Here is a 14,627-nt window from a genome sequence, read left to right as displayed (position 1 = left end):
GTTCTCAGATTTGTTACCTGCACTTGCATTGTTTCATTACTTTTCAGTTAACTTCCATATTGAAAAACTGCATTGATTAAGCCTCTTTCAGCATGTTAGATAACAAAAATCACAACTTAATGGTATCATTTTGTATGGGTAATCGTTTACATGTTGAGTCCTTAATGAGGACTGACCATGAACACAGATTACGCATTACAAATTAATTATTGATTGCTTTATTGCAGTCTTCTGTGACCATGTTACTTGCAGCGAGAACTCAAGAACATTAACAATGAGACTTCCTTTCCACATGAGGAATATCGAGCTATAGCTACCCCTGACACTAATGGACAATTTAGCATGACCAGTAACCTAACCTGCACATCTTTGGACTGTAGGAGGAAACCCATGCAAACATGGGGAGCATGTGAAAACTCCACACAGACAGTGACCCAAGGCTGGAATTGAACCTGGGTCCCTGTCACTGTGAGGCAGCAGTGCTAACCACTGTGCTACCATGCCATCCCAATATGTTTTCTGCTTCTACTGTCTTAGACAGGATGAAATAGTTTGTCAGAGCACAATAGCATTATGTGTAGTTCGTACATAAAACTAAAAACATCATAATCCTATCCCTCCACCTCGTCATTTGGGTTTCTCTCTAATGTTCCCTTCCAAAGTTGAAATTTTGTTTTGTACTGTGACAACATAGCTGGAGACAGTATTTTAAGAGGGGTCACACAAATGATTTATAAAGTGGCAGGATTGCCTCTATCTCAGTTCAGTATTGACCTTGTACCACATCTCAACAACATGGCTGCAGTTTATTTATAATCTGATATTTACAATGCAAGAGCATTTTCAAATTGTTCTTATTCCAGAGGGACTGTGGCTTTGGTTTCAGCTTATGGATAGGAAAAATGAAATGGAAAGCAGTGATTCATATTGCAGCAAATCACCATTTTTCCAGTATTTTTAAATAATTATTAAGAACAGAAAGATAGCACTGGATTTTACAAGCTGTCTAGGGATGGGCTGGGAAGCAGATGAGTCTGTAAAATGGCGTGGGATATCAGAGTTTGAAGTGCCCTCTCTATCCTGTCACTATAGCATTTTACCGCGGTGAAGGACTGCCCTCCTATCAAGAGGTCTAATTGCACGACTTGTTACAAATATCTAGATCATCGTTCATGTTAATATTTTAGAGATAATGTTTTGTTCTGGCAAGATGAAAATTTAATTGCAGAAAATGGGATAAATGCAACTAACTAGTTTGGAGGCTATTACAATTAGAAGGTGGGGCCATGTTGATTTAAGGGATTAACTGCTAGAAGGGTAAGATCCTAAAACAGGTGTGCTTATTTAGCTGAAGAGCTAGAAATGAGGGGGCAAATTTTGCCATTCCACTCTCCCCAGGAATCGTAGCGAGTGAGGGGCGGACCATGGAAAGGTCCATTGATCTCAGGCAGGATTTTCCAGTTTCGGGGCGAGCGTGGCCGGAAAATCCCACCTGTGACGTTTCTGCTGCTTGCAAAGAAGTGCAGTCCGAAAAGTTGTTTTGTTTTGGGACTTGGAGCTAAATTAGTTTAAAATCATTCGGTCAACAATGAAATGCTACATTACCCTGGAGATGATTGGAACATAAGGTTTTTGCTTTCAATATATCAGTGTATTTTCTGAGCATTTTGAAGCAGGTGAAGAGGCACCACACTAAAAATGTGCTGCTGTTAGCAGGCTCTAGGCTGTTAGGGCACAGGATAAGATCTGGGAACATTCGGTAAGGCTGTTAATTGCAATTTGGACTTTGTGTGGTTTGTAGCTCCCAGATAGGCCCTGGGAGCTGATCTGTGCAGATGCGGTTCAAGGGAATTCCTGGGGAGTTGACAGAGTGGCAGGGAGACTGAAGTTCAAAAACATCCAGTGAATCTAGAGGACTGTAAATACTTTGAGGTATACTGATAATTGGAGGTGGGAGTGCAGCTTCCTGAATCCGTGTCTCAAGAGATGAAAATGAAGCATTGTGAGTTCAGCAGTCCTTGAGGCTGTCCAAGTTGAAGTGGCTTTTGAGTAAATTCAGAGGCCAGATCTTTGAAAGTGAGGATTTGATGTTTTGTTAAAGCATCTCCTGTATTTCAGATGTCTTGGGCAAATTTCTACTGCTTCTAAAAAGCTATAATTTCATTTGTAAGGAAAACAGAGTTTGAATGAGAGATTGTGACTCTCAGTGATCACTGATGTATGGGAGGGCTGCTGAGGAAAACCATGGGATATGTCTTGGTTACATCTGCCATTTAATGTGCAGTGTGGGTTTGACCATGGTTTGCCTGTTAACCATGATTATCTCATGTTTATTCTGAATGTTAGAGTATGATAGAGATTGTAGATTGTTTTACTTTTCAGATTTGTAAAGATTATTTTGTTTGTTTAAAACCATGGAATCTTGTGGCTTTATTCTTCCAGTGGGTAACTGAGATTTCTCTATTTTGAACAAAAAGTTATTGGTCTATATTAGAGTGTAACATTCTTATGTGGCCAATTACAGGTTTCTTTTCAGCACCTCTAGCATTTTATCAATAGTCGTGGGCTTTCTGCTTTGTGGGGAGACAACCTGGTGAGTCTTAGCAGCCTCTTTGTGGGCTTAATAAAGAACTGCCTTCTTAATCAGACACACTCTGTTCATCTGGCATTGGCTACCCTTGCGTCTACATGCTATCTGACTCCACCAAACACCCATTCCCATCTCCTTCCCAGACCTGCCTGACAGACCTCGGCAATTCAAGATTTCACTCTCATGTTTATAAGAACAATATCCTCTCCACTGAGTGCACTTCCAGCCTTGGCCACTGTTTTCATTGGTGAGGATAACTTCTTTTCCATTGGGTGCAGGCTGAGCCATGGGTGTTGATGAGACTGAAGAGCTGCCTGCCTTCTGATTGGTTGGCAGTTGTTGGAGATAGATTCCCGTCTTTTAAAGAGATGGAAGTCCCAGTGACAACTAATTAGTTGTTAGATTGCCTGGGGGCCTCTCAAAGGCTTAAATGGTTTCCCATGTCATTCTGGCTGCTGAGGGCAGTTTGGCCATGCTGATTAAACTCAGCCCATAGTTTTAATAAAAAGACTGAGGAGGAGAAATTTGTTCGAGTAGACCACTCAGAAATATCTTGATTCTCATGTGGAACTGGGCCACTACCTGTATGATTCACATACCACACTCCATAAATACTATTGGAAAAGCCCATGAGAGCCATAGCCATGGAGCTGCTTATCCTGGTGAACCAATGTTAAATCTGGAGTGAACCAACCTTAGGCACAATGTGAAGAAATTTTTTCCGGGTGTTTTATGGATCAAAGCCTGCACACAAATGTGTTATCTATAGGACAGGCATGCTAAAGGAATAGCAATGCCTCTTTTTAAAAAGATCAGCAGCAATATGATGAACACGATGTGGCCATATTATTTTCCTTTTTAATCCAAAATGCAGTAAAACTATACTGCCAGGTTGTTACATAGAGCAATGACAAATCTTATTTACATTTTAAATAATTCCACAGGTAGAAAAAACAGAAAGATAATGACATTGATTTAATTCATGAAGTGCTAAATTAATTTTGGCAGAACACATCTCTTGCACCCTCAGATATTTTGAAAGGCTTTTGGTGGGAGGTCTTTGACTTTCAAATGCTTTGATTTTTGTGTGGGAGAAGAGATATCCGTACCTATTGCACACATCTGAAGTGCTGAAATGCTGGGTATTCTTATCAGGGCCAAAGTGCAGCCATATGAATTGGGCCTACCACTTAGAACTGATGAAATTCCACAATCAACTGATAAAGGCAGGGATTTTCTGATCTCTTTCACTCCGCCACTGCTGTCTGCAAGAATACATAATTTGAAACTCAGCCAAAACTCCATTCACAGAGAATCCCAGCCTCAGGCGGGGTTGAAGGATTCTGACCACTGGCACTTTGACTATCTTTCAGAGCAAGAGAGGCTACCAGATGTAAGGAAAGGAGCTTTATCAGTCACCTCATATCTTTTCAAAAGTAATTATTATACATTAGTATACATGCATTTCAAGCATAATCACTTTATTGGAATCCAGACCAACTTGTACACTTAATTGTGGAATTTCTAAATGTTGTGTTGCTACCTTTCCAAATGCACAGGATTCCTCTAAAGGTTGTGATCCTGCTTGCTGCTGGCGGACACCCAACTTCCTGCTGAATTGGGCATTCCTGCTGAGTGGCAAAATTACTCGGCCTGCCTCCTGACCCCAATCAGCTTCCCGCCCCAACCTGGCGGAAACCTGATAATTATTCAAGTCTATGATTTACATTCCATTAGTGGGCTGGAAGCCGATTCAGCACCTAACTCCCCAGCCAGAAGTCACACAGTTGTAATTTGGTGATGCTCCTGAAAAGCTGGGCCCTGGCACAATGGGATTCAGGGGGAGCAAGGTGGCAAGTGGCCTGCTTTAAAGTCTTCTGTGTTACATGGGGAGATAATGCATGACAACTAGGAGTAGTGGGTTTGTGTTGAAGGGAAGGAGGGGAAATCAGGGGGCTCCCCTTACCCAGGATGGGGGTGCCTTGGCTGTCCAGCTTCATGGTGTGTTTACTCTTAGACAGGCATTTAACTGATAGAGGTGTTCTTTCCTATTTATGTCCTGTAACAGCTGTGAGGTCTCATGTTCAATGCCAACTTCATGCAACTTGGTTATCTGGACCCATGCATACCTGAATCAGCAATCCACTCTAAATCTAGCCTAACCCTGGTTTTATTTAACAATCCCCAGCAGGTGGCAGCCCTCTTTCAACTCCTGTCACTCGCAGGATATATTAATCGACCAAGACCTCCTCCCCCTTGTAAGTACAAATGAATGTAAGCTGTTGGCACACCTCATGAAACTCCCTTCACTGACAGTTCCACAACAGATGAGCAAGGAGAATCACCGAGGCTGGTGGACATGAAGATCAGATGCCCCAGTTGCAGCTGAAAGATGTACCAGCAGACAGCCAACATCAAAAACCTCATTGTTGAAGCATACAGTGAACATTCTATTAAGGCTTATGCTCTCTGTCCCTGTCCTGCAGCTGCTCCCTCTTGTCTCATCCTTATCCCACTGCATAACATTTTGTAATCTTGGAACTGTTCTGAAGGTCACTTAGAGTTGATTTGGGTGAGTCGTGCCCTGTGTACAAAGCATCAAGCAGGCACAATCAACATGATTTGACCCAGCTACATCAGTGCAGTGATGTTGTAAGCTGAAGATATGGGCACTGAAAACCCTAGTAATAGCTTTTCTTTGAATTTATTCCCAAACCTTACAATTATGCCCTATTTCTTCAACATTGATGGTCGAGTGGTTAAAATGTTAGACTTGAAATCCAATGAAGTCTCCCCATGCAGGTTCAAACCCTGCTCACTGGGAATCAATATTTGGGGGTCAGTTTAGCTCAGCTCACTGGACAGCTGGTTAGTGATGCAATGTGCCGTCAGCAGTGTGGGTTCAATTCTCTTACTGGCTGAGGCTATTCGTGAAGACCCGCCTTCTCAACCTTGCCTCTCACCTGAGGTATGATGATCCTTAGATTAGATCACATCCAGTCACAGCCTATGGCATGTGGAACTTGTTTCTTTGGGAGGTTGAACAATTGCAGATTGACGTTAAGATTGCTTACTATGGATGAACTTACCTACATTGTTTTAAAAAGTTCATTTTCCACACTTGGACCACCTGCCCAGTTTAGCCCTCATTTTCTTTCTGATTTAGTGTGAGTTTGGATTTGTATCATTGTTTCTGCGACATTTCAGCATTCTTGTTGCTTCGTTGAACCTCGTTACCATTACTGCCAAAGAATACAATATCTACCTAAAATGGAGGTATTTGCCAGGGTATTAATTTTTCTCCTGTGGCTTGATTTTGCAGATCTCCCCCATTGAAGTAACTCTTTTCCTTCAAAGTTAATGTGATGATTACTTGAGCGCAACAAATTCTGCTCTTTCCAGTGATGCCCACATTCCATGAAAGAATTTTAAAAACCTACAAATGTAGTTTTGATTCAAAGAACTTGTGTGGCAGTTACCATTGCTAGTATTCCAAAGGATGGTGTCTTGGGCTTTCTTGCATTGATTGAGAAGGCATTGTTTTTAGAGACTTAAATACATTCAAAGAACAAAAAATAATTAACTGAAGGAAGGTCTTTGTTACCATTAAGTAATATTTAAAAATATACTTTTTTGAGACAGAACAAGAAATTTGAATTTCTAAGGAGATGGTAGGTTATCAAAAATGATCTTGTTTTTATTTTGTTCAGTACCTTACCTATAAATAATGCACGCACTGTTTCGGCAGGTGTCACAATTTGCAGTATCCTGTCCTGTTCGATAGGAGAGCCTGTAAAGATAAAAATGCACATTATATTGCAAAAGTAAATTTAATTAGTTTTGAGGGAATAGTTGAAAAGTAACTTGGGGAATTTTTTTACATATTTTAGTTTTTGTTTTCCAGTTAGCATTGATTTACTAAATTACCAACATTTAATGTGAGTGTTACTTTTAAAAGTTTCATTTTAACTTAAATATTTAAATTGATTGATAAATAATGTCTCTTTCCATTTTCAGGATAGAAAAATAACCTTGACATTTGTTTTTCAACACTAACATTTAATTTGTTTTTCATGCCATTAATGTGGAAAACATGTTAACGTTAAAACAATTTCAGGCAGAATTTCCTTTGACACTCAGTGTATTGCATGTCAGTATAATCATCATAACATTTTTAAACATTAATATTGATGTCCACTCCACCAATGTATGACATACCTCTCCAGTGCTCTGCAGCCTTTCACCAAAATGAATCTATAGGTGCATGGTTGTTGCACTTGTCCATTAAGGTTATAGAAAAAGTATCAGTCGTTCGTAAATAAAATGCAGAAAGGGTATACTTATTTAAGAATAACAGAGAAAGTGTGCAACGTTGCATAACGGTTAGCACTGCTGCCTCAGAATGCTAGCGACCCAAGTTTAATACCGGCCTTGGGTGACTGTGGAATTTGCACGTTCTCTCCATGTCTGCGTGGGTTTCCTCCTACAATCCAAAGATGTGTATGTTCAGTGGATTGCCACTCTAAATTGCCCCTTAATGTCCAAAGATGTGTAGGATAGGTGGAATTATCCATCATAAATGCACAGGGTTTACAGGGATTCCAGCTGATTTTTTTGACTCATCATTTGCCTAGTATCTGACATATAATTACAATAAAGATTTTTGATTACACTGATGGTATATCTGATGCATTTGCTTAGGCTGCTTGGATGACAGATATGTTAAGTCTATATTTAACAATTAGAACCACTATATTTTATTAGCAATATGGAGAAGCAGTTATGATTTCCTTTCATTGTTGGCCATTTTGTTGTATGTGGTTTGAAAGAGAAGCTCTTCCACTTTTATTTCAGATTGTATTTTGGAATTGCTCCAAAACCCAATGCTTTCCTCAGATGACATGCCCTCAGAATTTTCAAATTCTATCTCCAGTGAGCAATTGCTGTAGTTTTAGCCTTTCCACTAATCTTACCAGATGAAGCTTGATCACAAAAAGCAATCATTCTCAGTTCAGAGCTTTGTTGCCTGATCAGATAGTTTTTCCAAGTTATTGAATTTTTCCTTACCACAAAAGTATTGATGATATGCCTGGTTCTTCGTTGTCCCATCAAAAAATATTTTTGGGAGTTAAGTAGTTATGAGATCACCATATTGTGTCTGAAATAAGGTACAACCGTTGGGAATATCATCTGAATTGATGCCAGTTGTACCAGATTTTGGGTAACCATTTTACTGCTTTTAAATAAGGCAAGGATATTAAGACTATGAAAAGGATGAGGGGAAAAGCTATCCTCACTTCCAACAAGTCTAAGGAGCTCAGATTTTTTTCAATTTCAAGATAGCTACTATTCATTTAGCTTCCACCTTACTATAAATTCAGATCTTTTGCAGCTATCTTCTCAATTTAGTAGGTTCAACAGGTTGTAATCTGAACATCTTGCTTCTGTGCGAATTGACCATTTTCAATATTAAACATATAATAGCCCTGATGTAGCATTTTCTTTTATTTTTGTTCTCTTTTCTGTCATTCTTTGTATATTGTGTTTATTAATTCAACTTTTAAATATAACAATTACATTCTTATTCCCTCTTTAACCATGAATATTTGATTGATATGGTCTGGGTATTTTTGTTGCATCTCCCACCTCTGTGTCAGCAGGACTGTTGAAGAAGACTTGTGACCCCCAGAATAAGAGAGATAAAGGAGGGATAAAGGGATCTGATTTGGTTTATTTGATTGATCCCAGTGCTCTACATGGAGGGATAGTCATTAAAAAATCAATTTTTATATATCATTTAATCTGTATGCTACCTAAAGCCGTGAGTCATAGAGGACCGTTACTTCCACCTAACAGCACAAGGTCCTGGCCTGCTGGAATAAAGGAGTTCAAAGTGCACTGACCTGCTCTGGTAAACTTTATTTAAACCACTGCTGAATAGAGCTGCTTGAAGCCTGCAGGGGAAGTGTTTCTGCAAGCCACAGTGTGATGCAACTCCACCGAGCACAAGGAGGCCAGGTCTCTTTTTCTATGACACTGGCTACCGGAAAGCAGATTGGTTTAAAGGGCCCAGTGAAATTGAGCAGCCAGGGAGAAGGCGCGTGTTCAGGTAAGTATTTTAATTCATTTCACAGGATGTCACTGGCTGAGCCAGCATTTACTAACTGTCTAGAACTGCCCTCAATTTCAGAGGGCATTTGTGAGTCAATCACATTGTTGTGGATCTGAAGTTACTCGTAGACTAAACCAGGTAAGGATAGCAGAACCAAATGGGTTTTTAGAAAATTGACAATGGTTTCATGGTCACTATTAAACTTATAATTCCAGATTTTTATTGAATTCAAATTTCACCATCTGCTGTGGTGGGATTTGAACCCAGATGCCCAGATCTTGCTCTGGATCTCTGGATTACTTTGGATTACTAGTCCAGTAATGACACACTGCCTTCTCTGAATGGAATTTGACTGACCTGGGAAGGGGAGAGGGCATTGGGGGGCAGGGCAGATCAGAGGGAGGGATATTACAAGTTGAATATTACAAGATGCAGCTGGGGTCAGGGGGTTAGGGGAATCCCTCAGGTGGGAGGGAGATGCATTGGGAATACTCTGGGGATTGAAGAGCGAGGGGTTGGGGGATTCGGACTGTAGGGGCATATTCCATGTAGGTCTTGGTCTGGGTGTTTCAGATAGTTACGCTGAAATTAGAATTGTTTTTATTTTTTCTAATTCTTTCAGAGTAACTTTGGTGTAAAACTGGTGTAAAAATTCCCAGTGCAGTGCAATTGTCCAGGTGATGTTAAAGCCTCTGACCAAATGCCGCATAAAGCCTTACCTGTGAACTTCCAAGAGGGATTCCTCAGTGCATCTTTGGGATACCCCCCCAAATCTGACACTGGGGAGCCAGGAAGTTACTGGCCAAAGTCATTGCAGCACAGAAGGAGGGCATTCAGCCCATCGGGTCCATGTTGGCTCTCGGTAGGGCAGTCCAGTCAGTTCCATTGCCCAGCTCTATCCAGGTATGAATAGTTAGGAAAAACCTAATTAAAAAAAAACTAGAAGTAAGCAGTCTTTTTTGACAAAGCAAGATTTTGGCTGTAACTCTATTTTGTTTTGAGCTATTATGTGCTTTCAAGTGAAAAACAAGCAGCGTGCTTTTTGTTCTGGTAAAGGATTCTAAATTAAAGGATAAGGAAAAATTCAATTGTTTTTCCAAGTAAAAAGCAGGGGTGCAAAAGTAATTCTACATGTCAGGGTTCTTAAGTTAGTTTCTATTCTCCACAGCACAGGAATTTCTATTGTTGGAAATTGAAAACAATTTCCCCAAAGAAATAGTAATATCAGAAGCAATATTGCATTTGCAATTTGTATTGTCCCTCAGGCAGCAATGAAACTTAAAGATTTTAGAAATGTTGAAAATTGCTAACAGCAAAAGATAACTGTAATGTGTATTTTGAAAGAAACATTTGTATTCCCTATAATGTTATTGTAGCAAAAATAGTTCTCAATATAATGACATCCTGATTCCTTGTTGTAGTGCCAATATTGGTTGCTAGTTCGAAGAGACCAAGAGTATTGTTTGTCTAGAAGCAGTTGAGTACGTTAGTGCAAAAGCCAGAAGGTTTACTATAAAGTGTTCTATATTGTAAATTAAAGTCTGTGAGATTCCTTGTATAAATTATAAGGCTGCAAATTATATGTGACTGCAAGAAAGCAGCCCTTTTTCAGTATTGTTTTGCATGCAAACAGTATTATTTTGGCCTGGATTTTAGCTCTTGGGTAGGGAGCGCAGGTTGGAACATTTCTCGGCTCCACAAGTTTGACCTGGGATAAAAGTTGTTCTAGAGTGGCAGGGTTCTTTGAGAGTCACACCATTTTGCAAAAGTGAAAAGGCTGGCTGGTTGGAAGGCCTCCCTGTGCCCTGGCGCTGTGTTGACGGTTTAAATAAAACATAAAATAGCCCTCCAGTTCACACTGCTGCAAAGCCTCCCACCACACTTCCAAAGCCCATTCATGCCATCCCATGCCCCACCCACCCTCATGGACCCTCATACCCTCCATACCAACACAAATTCCCTCTCTGTCTACCCTATGGCCTTTTAGAGCCCCTGTGCCAAATTAGTACTAACTTTATGTGAACAAATGCCTGACAATCAACTTTATTCTTTTATACTCACCCATGCCAACTCACCCAGCATCTGTCAAGGGCATACTCAGAAACCATGTCGAGATTAAATAAATAAAGTTATATTCATTGATGAATTCACTATTTAGTAATAATAGTCTTAATAATGCATACCCATTTCAGTATATTTATATTCCAACATCCTTATAAAAGCAAGTATTTCATTCAAGTGCTTAATCCCCACTTAGAAACAAACGTTGGAATTTATAGTCCCACTTCATAGGTTTATAGTCACTTGGAGCTATCAATAAAGCTGTGAAATGGAAGGCAACGTACTATGAAAATGAAAGGTTGTGTTATAAGTCTGCAGCATTAATCTGGTAATATAAGCCTTCAGGCATATGTTTCTGAGGACATGTATTAACCGACTCAAGAACAGCTTCTTCCCTGCTGCCATCAGACTTTTGAATGGACCTACCTCACATTAGTTGATCTTTCTTTGCACCCTAGCTATGACTTTAACAGTACCTTCTGCACTCTCTCCTTCCCTTCTCTGTGAATGGTATGCTTTGTCTGTACAGTACGCAAGAGACAATACTTTTCACTGTATACCAATACATCTGACAATAATAAATTAAATCAAATCAGACAAAGCGAAATAGCAAGCTTTTTTAAAAGGTACTTCAGACAGTTTTTTCGAAGATTTATGGTGCAGGAGTTTTAAATGCTTACCAGTTTGTTTGTTGCCTTGGACAGTTCATTTTGACATTGAGCTTGACAGTAAAGAAGTTCATCTTTTTTTACACACATTCATTCCTACTTCAATCCCTAGGGGTATCTGACCTCCTCCAAAGTTTGCCCATGACCATCTCCAAAGCGGTGTCCTCCTTCTGTAAAAGAATAGCCACCTACCCAAGTAACTCTCCAAAATTCAGTCCTACTCCAACTAGGTCAAACCTGTGCTTGTCATGTTTCACATACTTGGCTCCCCAAAATCACAAATAATGGAAGCAGTTGCTGATTTAAGTGGGCAGTTGCCTCTGTGAAATTGTAAGTGCACACCCTGACCCAGGCCCATTTCCACCTCCATGAAAATGGTAGGTGCTGGGTTCAGGGTTGGAACTTCTGGATTTTAAGCTCACCCGCCATTTTTGCAATGATGGAGAATCTCTCCACCATTGCGAAAATCTAGGGCTTTAACTTGCTTTTGGTGCTGCCTGAAATTGCAGTCTGATTCACAATTTTTATGTTCTAAGTTGCACATGATGCTATTGAGCAGTTGCATGCCTAATTAGATGATCCACTTATTTTCAGACCTTGGCATACATATTTGTGGATCTAATTTAACATTTTCTTCTTTATCTTCACCACTCCAAAAGAACAAATAGGGAGGCAATCAGACCTCCTCATCCCACTGGTGAATGGGTGGGCAAATGGTAAGATCGCACGAGAGGTGAAAAATTGGGTTCATGCCCAGTTTCTCGCCTCTGGTGATCATACTGGGCTGAGATTTCTGGCAATATCAGCCTCACGCCCTAGCTGGGTGCAAGGCTGATCTCAGTATTTATAGCAATGTTAATGCTGATTCAGATGTTATCAGTGATTCTGGAATGCTATCGTACAGCTTGCTTGTCTTAGCGGCCTCACCAGTGAATGTTCTCACTGGCCTCGCGGGTGAAGGTCCTCACCAGCGAGAATCGTGTATGGTCCCCATCAACTGGGACTTGATACGATAGCCTTGCAGGTAGGACTGGAGGTCATGGAGGCCCTCAGGGACATTGGGGGCAGGAATAGGCAGTGCCCCATGGGCAGTGTCAGCCTGGCACTGGTACTGCCCACTGGGCATCCTGGTTCTGCCAGCCTGACACTGGCACTGTGGAGTGTCAAGGAGGCAGGACCTGATGGGTGGGCCTAAGGGAAAAGGGTAGGAATGTGATCAGGGAACACAAGGGGAGAGGGGGGTGGGGTGAGGTGAGCTGCTCACTCTGCAACTGTCTGTGGGGCTGATTGACTGGGCCAGGTGGAGCCAGCCATGCTGATGGGGTGGATCAACTGGACTGGGAGGGAGAGGGGATATCCAAAGGAGTGAAGAGGCTAGTGATTGTAGAGGGGGGTTGGGGTCAGCCCTTAGCCTTGCCCCCTCTCCTACTGGTGGGAAATAGATTGTGCATCATTTTTTGCACAAAGTGACGTAAAATTTCATTTGTGGCCTCACTGAAAATGCGGATCTGAAACTCCCATTTTCGCACTTTTTTGGCACTTTTAAAGGCCATATTCTGTTTATTATGCAAAGCAGGATCACATGCAGAAGGTTTTTTTTTTAATCTTTAAAGTAATGAGAGTGTGCACAATCAGTCTTAATATCTTTGGGATATCTTGAACAATTGTTCACATTCAATCTTATTTATATAGCTATACTATATTAGTGAGATTTCAAATTTCACCATGGATGTTTTCAGTTTTTAATTGAGTTTAAATGCTAGTATCAGTAAAAAGTATCCACAAAGTTGTCAGATTGCCAGTAAAACCCAACTGATGCATGAATATCCCTTATGGAAAAACACTTGACTCCCTTACCGAATCAAGCACACGGATGTGGCTCCTAGCCCACGCTGTATGTTGACTCTTACTTTCTTGCATTATTGAAAGCCACTCTGATGTATCAAGTTGCTATAACATTGTGACTGCATCTTCACCATATTGACTAAAATGATTCAAGAAGAGGCCCACCATCACTTCTCAGGGCAACCAAACATGGACAATAAATGGTAGCCATAACACCCATATTTCTAAATGAAGAAGAAAAAGTTTGCTGCAATTTATGAACTATTGAAGATCATTCAACCTCAAAAAAGGCTGAATTTGAGCCATGTGGGATGTTTAAGTCTTAAGTCTATTTCAAGCTCACTGACTTCCACTTTTAATGGAGGCAGGATGAAGGCAGACAACTAATCTGCTCCCAGGAGGTGGCGCATTCCTTTTAATATTATAATGAGGCTGTGTGGCAATGCACCCATGCAGCTCAGTGGTAATGTTGCTCCTTTTCCCCATCCCCTCCATTTGCAATTTCCCACCATCCTTTTTTCTTTCCAATCTCTCGCTTTTTCCCTCCTTTACATTCCCTGGCTGCAGTCTTTGACCTCTCTCCTATTCCTCTGGTCTTCTGTGCATCCTAACCACAAAATAGCATCTACCCTACTCCCTCCCTGCCTTCAAACTAATACTAGGGCAATTATTTCCAATCATGCAATTGAAAACAAAGACCACATATAAAGGCTGATAGTAATTTAATAAATAAAACTCTTAAAGGGAGCAAATAGGCATTATGGTATTGAGGACTTCCATGAATGTAATACATTAATTGATTAGAAAAGCCATTTATACAGCAGCTAAGCACATAAAGCCATCATTGTTTTTTAGTTGGACGATATTCACATCAACATAGGTCTAATCCTTTACAATAAATTAAATATATTTTAATAAAATCTGCTTTTTGCATAATGCAAAAACATTATTTTCATTTAGTTACTTGAATTGTTTGAAAGCTTAATTTCAACTATTTCCTAAATCAATTATTGGTAACTTAAAAGCTGAAAGCTGAAAAATGTTGATTGTTTGGAAACATTTGTCAAGGTTACTGTTCACACCAAGGTGACTATGGCTCTTTGTTGAATAATCGATCATGATGTCTTGGATTGAATACATAAAAGACTAGAAATTACTATATTAAAGGATTAAAATACTGGAAGAAAGAATGTTATATGATTGCACTAATTGCTTGTCCCCTAATAACAGCAACAGTGATTTCTTACCTACTGCCTCATATAATCAAATATTAATAAAGAATAAATTGGATTAGTTTTGAAAAGATAATATAAGTGCTTCCAAATGTACGTCAAATTTACCTTCTGTTTTA

General features: G+C 40.1%; 2 protein-coding genes across 3 annotated transcripts in view; one reads left to right on the top strand and one right to left on the bottom strand.

Moving 5' to 3' along the window:
- Positions 1 to 14,627, top strand: part of dock1 (dedicator of cytokinesis 1) — a 589,776-nt gene that overhangs the window by 285,778 nt on the left and 289,371 nt on the right. The window lies entirely within an intron of this gene.
- The window catches only part of insyn2a (inhibitory synaptic factor 2A), a 46,953-nt gene that overhangs the window by 24,181 nt on the left and 8,145 nt on the right, over positions 1 to 14,627 (bottom strand). The window contains exon 3 of the mRNA XM_080205278.1: positions 6,309 to 6,380. Coding sequence (XP_080061404.1) covers positions 6,309 to 6,380 — 72 coding nt within the window. The remainder of the gene's footprint in view (positions 1 to 6,308; positions 6,381 to 14,627) is intronic.

This window comes from Carcharhinus amblyrhynchos, chromosome 17, assembly GCF_965287045.1.
Source record: "Carcharhinus amblyrhynchos chromosome 17, sCarAmb.v2.hapA, whole genome shotgun sequence".
Classification (NCBI taxonomy): domain Eukaryota; kingdom Metazoa; phylum Chordata; class Chondrichthyes; order Carcharhiniformes; family Carcharhinidae; genus Carcharhinus; species Carcharhinus amblyrhynchos.
The sequence above is the reverse complement of the archived record's forward strand: the minus strand, read 5'-3'. Positions and strand labels throughout refer to the sequence as shown.